The 7,215-nt window shown below is 40.1% G+C and overlaps 1 protein-coding gene across 1 annotated transcript in view; it reads right to left on the reverse strand.

Annotated features, from left to right (window-relative positions):
* Positions 1-834: 834 nt before the first annotated feature.
* Positions 835-7,215, reverse strand: part of PARD6B (par-6 family cell polarity regulator beta) — a 17,090-nt gene continuing 10,709 nt past the window's right edge. The window contains exon 3 of the mRNA XM_011365977.2: positions 835-3,920. Coding sequence (XP_011364279.1) covers positions 3,091-3,920 — 830 coding nt within the window. The 3' untranslated portion in view covers positions 835-3,090. The remainder of the gene's footprint in view (positions 3,921-7,215) is intronic.

Below are 7,215 nucleotides of genomic sequence, written 5' to 3' on the forward strand. Positions count from 1 at the left end.
TGTGATTTTTCCTCAAAATCAAATTTAATGTTTTACCCAGCCTGGAAACTTGGAAGCAGCAGGGAGGTAAGATACTAACAGCAGCATTAGGATCACATTTTTGGATAAAAGGGATGTTTTAGTTCTACACTGTTTCGTAGACCCTAAAACCGAGAGGAGTATCAGGTATTGAATGTAACATAATCTGTGCCAATCTGTGATGTGGAGTTCTGTCGATATGATGAATTTTTACTCAGGATTTTCCATCTGTTTTTAATTGGGGGAAGGAATCAGGATTATCCTCCACACTGGTTAGCAGAAGAGTGAGTGCAGAGATCAGGTAAGCCAAGGACAGAGTGACTTAATTTGGGATTAGAAATGGCTCAGGAAGAAATTTTACCTTGGGCCTTTTACATTTTTCAGTATAAACTGAGTTCAATCCCTATACGGTGGCAATAAAAAGTATAACTACATTTGAGTTTGAGAAGATAAACTGTTATTAACTTTTTGTCTTGTTTCAAATTATTTTAAACAACATAAATGCTAACTCTGGATGGATATCATGCAGTTTCTCATGCCATCAGAATTAACTGTATTTTAAATGCTATCTTCCAGTCCACGGCCACATGCGCACGCACGGTAAATGTACATACGATTTGGTGTTTATCTTTTAAAAACTAAAAGTTAAGAAAGTCAGGACCTTGTGATAACTTATATAATGCAAACTAGGTAAATAATTGTTGGGTGACTTTTCATATATTTGCAAACAAGAAAGTAGCCTTTGTACAAGTCTATCTTTATTTGTAAAAAATAATATACAACTAAAGCTAATTTGATTTTTAAAATTAAAGTTCATTTAGTGATAATGTACATTTTATAATAAAATTGTAGTAAAATACTGACATTTGATAGTTTAAACAAAGTATCGTTCATGTAAAAATCATGTTGTCGCATGTAAAATTTAATTAGAAAATTCATAGTTCACAAAAGTACATATATTCTGTTGACAGCATATGAGAACATTACCATAAATTTACTTAAAGATACAGAACAAAATTCACAGTGGGGCTTGACATTCAGTACTGTAAGATCTTATGCTGAATCCACTGATATACTTGTTAATAAGATACACTTGAAATAATTGATTCAGGCTACCAATGATTTTACATTTTATTGTATAACCAAGATCTATTGGTTTTACAATACGTCAAGTGATCAATTATTTTACCAATCATTTAGAGAGAACTCGCTGAAAACACCACTGTCATGTACCCTTAGCAGGATAATTAAAATAAAAAGCACTAGCAGCTTTGAGTTCCATTTTCATGAATACATACAAGACAAATCCATATTTTACAGTTAAAATTTGTACAAAAAGTCAAGCCCTGAAGTGTTTTCCCCCCCGAGAGAAGTTCTGATGTTAAAATTTTGTTTAAGAGAGAGGTAGTGCGTGAAATCGTTTTTACTTTTACTTAAAATGTTGAACCCCTGCACCGCTTAGAATATCAATGAAATTTAACCTTCTACATATTAACATTATTTTGCCATTCGAGAGTCAAATTTATAAAACTCACAGAATGTTAAAGCGGGAATGCCATTAAAAAAGTGGGATGTAAGTGGAAGAACTTCGATGAATTCAACAAAAAGTACATGATACTACAGAATGTTGTGCAGCTAATAGTTAAGTGACAATATGTTTAGTGGTAATGTGAACAAAATACACTTAAGTATTCTGAGTCAAGTGATCTTCATTTAATCAAGACTTTACTTCTTCATATACTTTGACCATACAGTGAAAATATCCTTCAAAACGGAGTCGTTTGATTCTTCATTGTTTTAATAGCACGCAATTGCTATAAAGATATCCATACTAGCCCTACAATAAAATTAAGCAATAAATAACTCTGAGAGAAATAGCCATAAGCCGCAGAGAACGTACGTACTTCATACTGCTCTCGGCTTCTATGTGCGAGCGTACTGTAGTGTTTGTGCCCATTGTACAGTGAAATCAGGCAAGGAAGGAAAGTTAGCAGCCTCACTCTTAACTTGTTCTAAGTGGATGCACTGGAAAGTAATAAATAGCCTCATAAAATTAATAGCGATAAACTCTACCTGTCAAAGGTGAATACTCTATAATTTTCATAAAGTGTAGGCAGTGTTCCTAGAAATCCCATTAAGGAAAACCCAAACTGTTCATATAAAAAGTGCACGAGGAGTTTGTCCTGTGTGTAAAAATCTCTTAACTTGGGTGCATTTTTTTTATCCAAAATGATGTGCGCTACTCGAATACATTAAGAGAGTATAAAAGCATATCGACAAAACACACACGAACAACGAAGGGAATGATTTCCAGTGAGATTGGGAATGAGGATGAGGTTAGGGAGCGTCTCTCATATGCTCAGAGCCGACGGACTTGCCTTTTGCAACATAAGTTATACCCATGTGGAATGAGTCTGTAACTGTGATATCAACAGGATGGACAAACACAACTTGGACAGCTGTTATAGAGTTTCTTAATTTAGGACCAATGCTTTATAACATAGGAAGCAACTCCTAAAAACAGTCAATGGGCTTGATTTCTTAGAAATTAGAAAAGGAAAGCATTTGAAAAAATTACTTGTTACAATTCATAACAGAAGAACAACATTTTTAAAATCAAAATAAAATACAGGAACATAGGAGCTGAGGTCCCCAAGGTACCAAGAGATAGAATCAGACTTCTTCACATTAGAATTTTTAAAAATATAGTTAAAGGAAAAATTAATTGGGCTCTGCACAGCAGGTTAAATATGCAACCACTTCAAATGGAAATGATCTCATTCTCTCACACAGTTCCGAGAACATGCTCGAATGTCCAGTTCTCTACAGCCAAAATAGCAAAAGCACATGATTTCATTAGCAAAGGCTCCTTTGTCTTGGACTTAAATTCACCTCTGACCCACCAAAGTTTAAATTAGCAATTATGAAACTATTATTTTAATAACGTTTTAAGCTTGCAATATTATTTTTTCTCATGCCTGGTCCAGGTCGCTGGTTCAGAGGTAATATATGCTTTAAACTAGCCAAATGTGCAAGTCCCACGGCGTCTGCAGAAAACGATCGACAACGGTTTCAGAGTGTTATGATCGTCCCATCCTCTTCTAAGAGTTTTTGGTCTGGAATGTGTGTGTCAAATTCTGTATTTGTGCCGCTCGCTGTGGGTGCTAAGCTCACCTCAGCAGAAGGAATAAAACCATTCTGTCCAGACTCCAGACTGAGTTCTATCTGCGTTAACGATTCCAGGCTCTCGGCGTTAGGAACCGCGTTCGGAATCTGCTGCGGCACTCCATTACCTTCGATGACAATGTCGTCTTCTTCACTGTCTTCGTCCTCTGGCTCAAAGCTGGGTTCGCTCTGCGGCGGGCAGCCGAGGAGGCTGTTGTCAGTAGACTGGCCGGAGCTGCCGGAGGCCCTACTGTGCCTGACGACATTGTTCCTCTGGTTCGCCGGTCGCACTGTTATGATGAGGTTGCGGCTGTTTGCGATCATCATGTCTGTCACTTGATCGAGACTCTTCCCTGAAACTTCTATGCCATTGACTTCTAAAACTTCATCATTAACAGCTAAGAGTCCTGTGCTTTGAGCCAGACCTCCTGGGACAAGTCTGGATATAAAGATCCCTGGGACCTTCTCTAAGCCGTGCGGTGTCACTCTGACACTGGAGCCGTCTCGGATGTAGAATCCCAGGGGCTTCTCCGTGCCGTACTTGTAAAGACGAACCCTGCGATGTGTTTCCGGGAGAATATCCACGTCTATGATGGAAGACACGGGTCTGAAGTCCTGGGGCATGCTGATGACTATATGTGGCTTTTTCCTGTGGTTGTCAGGACGCAGGACGTTGGTTAAAACATTCTTCTTCTTTATTAGTGTGTCTGTACCAAAGGCACTGTAGTCTGCTTCTTCTGTTTAAAAATAAAATAATTATAGAAATGTTGTAAAAACATCCATTTATCGACAACTCAATCTGTACAGAAAGGATAACTGAAATGTATTTGCTACATAAACACACTAATGAAATACTGGCTCATTCTAAGCAGATCAAAATGTAGTGCAGCAGTAAGATGCGCTATGTGAGGAAAAAACCACTAGGTGGCCCTCTCGAGTACATATTATAAAATTACCAAATGGTGAAGTTAAATTTGATAAAGCTCGATAACTATTAAATAACATTAAGTATGCCAAATGAAATTCTGGTAAGTCTTACAAACACATTCTTAAACATTATTTTAAACGAGTTATTTAAAATGTATTTTTCTTTCATTTGTTTAAAAAACCTCCAATTTGCATGTTTATCATATTCAATTCAATGTCATGAAAGAGGACACTCTGATTCCCAAGGTAGATCAACAGAACAAACTCAAATACTTGTATTAGAGGCTGGCTGGGCAGATAATGTAATTAAATAACGCAGACTGATAATGTAATTAGATTAACGCATATCGAACACTTAAGAATTTTTGTCTTCGGCAAATATACACTCTCCCTCAGTTTCCTGAGGGAGTTCTTAATTTCATTTTTCCGCTTTTGAAAAAGGCTGAGGTATAAGACCTTTAACTTTTTCCCACTGTGTGAAAAACAAAGTGCGATGACATTTCGCCTCAGTGGTGGTGACAGACGACAGGGAGCTAAGTATGCGACAAGCTGCGGAGCTCCTGCCCCACATCGTGGCACAGCTGCTCTTGGCTCCTGACGTTTCTCTTCTCGTACTGTAGGAATCTGAGTGGCTACATCCAATGTGCCAGAGAGTCTCGTGTGTTTAGGTCAGAACCTCCCCATTTTCAAATGCTGCCACCCAGTTAAAAAACCACCACCACGTGTTTGAGCCAAATAACATCCGGGGGTCGAATTCATTCAAGCCAACAATTTATCATCTCGGATGTAAACGACGGGAAGACAGGGCACCTCAGGCCAGATAGTCTTAATCACACTGCTGAAGGAAGCCAGTCAACAAGTAAAATGCCTCATCAGAGGAGGAGAGGCGGGAAAGGAAAGGGAATTAACAGCAGGCACGAACGCTGAAATCGTGTTTTAAAAATAACTGGAAAGGGGATAAACTAAAGAGATAAAAGCCTCCCACCCCGAGGAACTTGTTCAAAATCCCAGCCTCGGATACGGCGGCGGGTGGTGGCACCGCCACCGGCATTCTCTCCCTCGACGCTCACCGGCCCCTCTGACTTTACAGACGAGGGATTTAAGGGCACGAAATGAGTCGCAGAGAAAAGGCTGGCCCCGGGTCTCCTCGCCAGGCCAGCGCCGTCAGCAGTCACAGAGTGGACGTCGCGTCAACCGTGTCAGAGCACGGGGACCTCGGGATTCTCTGCTCGTGCTGCCTGGACAGTCTTCAAAAGCCAGTGTCGGGGAGATGGACAAGGCTGAGGTACTTTTTTTTTTGGCATTTTTTTCCCCCCATGGGGGTAATTTTGTCTTCGTTTATCGATAAAATATTTACACTGTGTTCTTACAGAGACCGAAATTTAAGATTTGGCTTTGGAAAGAAATCCACTGACACAAGAATCTTTTTGGCAGAATTTGGCCAAAAATCTAACAATCATCATCTACTACTTACTGTGTTTTTTCAAAATTACACATTTTCATTTTAAATCAATTAAGAAAGCCCACATAACATTTATAAGGGAAATTCCAGACCATACAAACTGAGAACATAATTAAATTGCCTACATACCCATCCATGGGAAAACTGACAAAAGAAAAAAAAACACCCACCCAAATCTGCATAATTTGGCATCACATCCAGACTGTTTGAATGCTCTGCTAAACTCTCAAAAGCAATGTGCCCGTACAAAGGCACCTTTGTTCCTCCATCTAGCTAATCAGTTTCCAGCCACTGGGAAAGGAAATATTTTGGCAGAGAGCCAGGGGGCAGGGTGTTAGTTTAAGTGTAAAGGTGAATGTCCGCAGGGAACAGGAGTTCACTTTCTACCTGAGTATGTATATCGAAGCACCGAACTCAGAATGAGATGGAAAGTTTGGAAACCTGGTTCATCGCAACCTTCCACTTGTTTAAAGCCAGGCTTATGCAACAGCATAGCAAAACCTCCCTCACCCGAAGCCTGCCCCTCACCCGCCAACCTCGGCTAACTGGAACCGACGGGGAGCCACCTAACAGGCCACTGACCAGCCCGTTCTCCGCAGGCCGTCCCTATGAATCCCTTATTCTTTAAACATTAGTTCTGAGAAGCCTGGTTATCTCATTCCTTAGCTCACACAGAGTTGTAGGTTACAGATGCAGAGCGAGGGGTAAAGGCTCACTAGGGAGTGGCAGGCACAGACACAAGAAATAAAAGCCTACAGTGGATAAAAAGCAAATCTAGAAAAAAAAAAAAAAAACAACCCAAACTTTCTATAAAACCATCGGTATCCCTATAGAGTAACAAAACAGTAACACTTCACGGTAGAGTCCTCAAGACAGTTCAAGATTAGGACCGGTTTGAAGTTTACTAGGAAGACAGGGAAGAATGATGTTCTTTGAAACTGTTCTAATCCAGGGGTTGAGGACCTTCTTCTGTAAAGAGTTACATAATAAATATTTTAGGTATCACAGGCCACAGTCTCTGTTGCAAAAGCAGCCATAGGCGATCCATGAAGGAATGAAATGAGCGTGGCTATGTTCCAAGAAAACTTTATTTACAAAACAGCCAGCAAGCCTTAGCCTGCCAATCCTTGTTCTAATCCAAAATGGTTAAATGAAACAGATCTGGCACTTTAAAAGGATTAAATGTCACTTAAAGCAATATTCAAATTTTGCAAATCTCTTCACTTCCTAATGTAAGAAAAATCAATCACCAAATACTTAAGAAGCATCACATCCGTGCCCAGCCATTCTGCTCTGTGCTGCAAGATTTAGTGAACAAAACGATAGGCTGCTTGATTTCATGGCACTTACAGTCTCAACAAGGACATGGCAGTTAACAATTTCAAACAATTAAATTATTATAACGTGCCAAGAGCTGTGACCTATACTGTGCTGTGGGAGCATGTAAACAGGAACCTAGCCTGGTTCGCAGGGTAAGTCAAGGCTTCTCCAGGGAAGTGAGGTTCATGCTGAGACCAGAAAAGAAGCTCATCAGGTAGAAGGGAGGGAAGAACGCTCCAGGCCCAGAATACAACGAATGGAGAGAGGAGCAGGATGGGGGCAGACGGAGTCCAACGCACTGTCATGCGCCACTTAATGACGGG

The sequence above is a fragment of the Pteropus vampyrus genome, unplaced genomic scaffold (genome assembly GCF_000151845.1).
Source record: "Pteropus vampyrus isolate Shadow unplaced genomic scaffold, Pvam_2.0 Scaffold117, whole genome shotgun sequence".
Classification (NCBI taxonomy): Eukaryota; Metazoa; Chordata; class Mammalia; order Chiroptera; family Pteropodidae; genus Pteropus; species Pteropus vampyrus.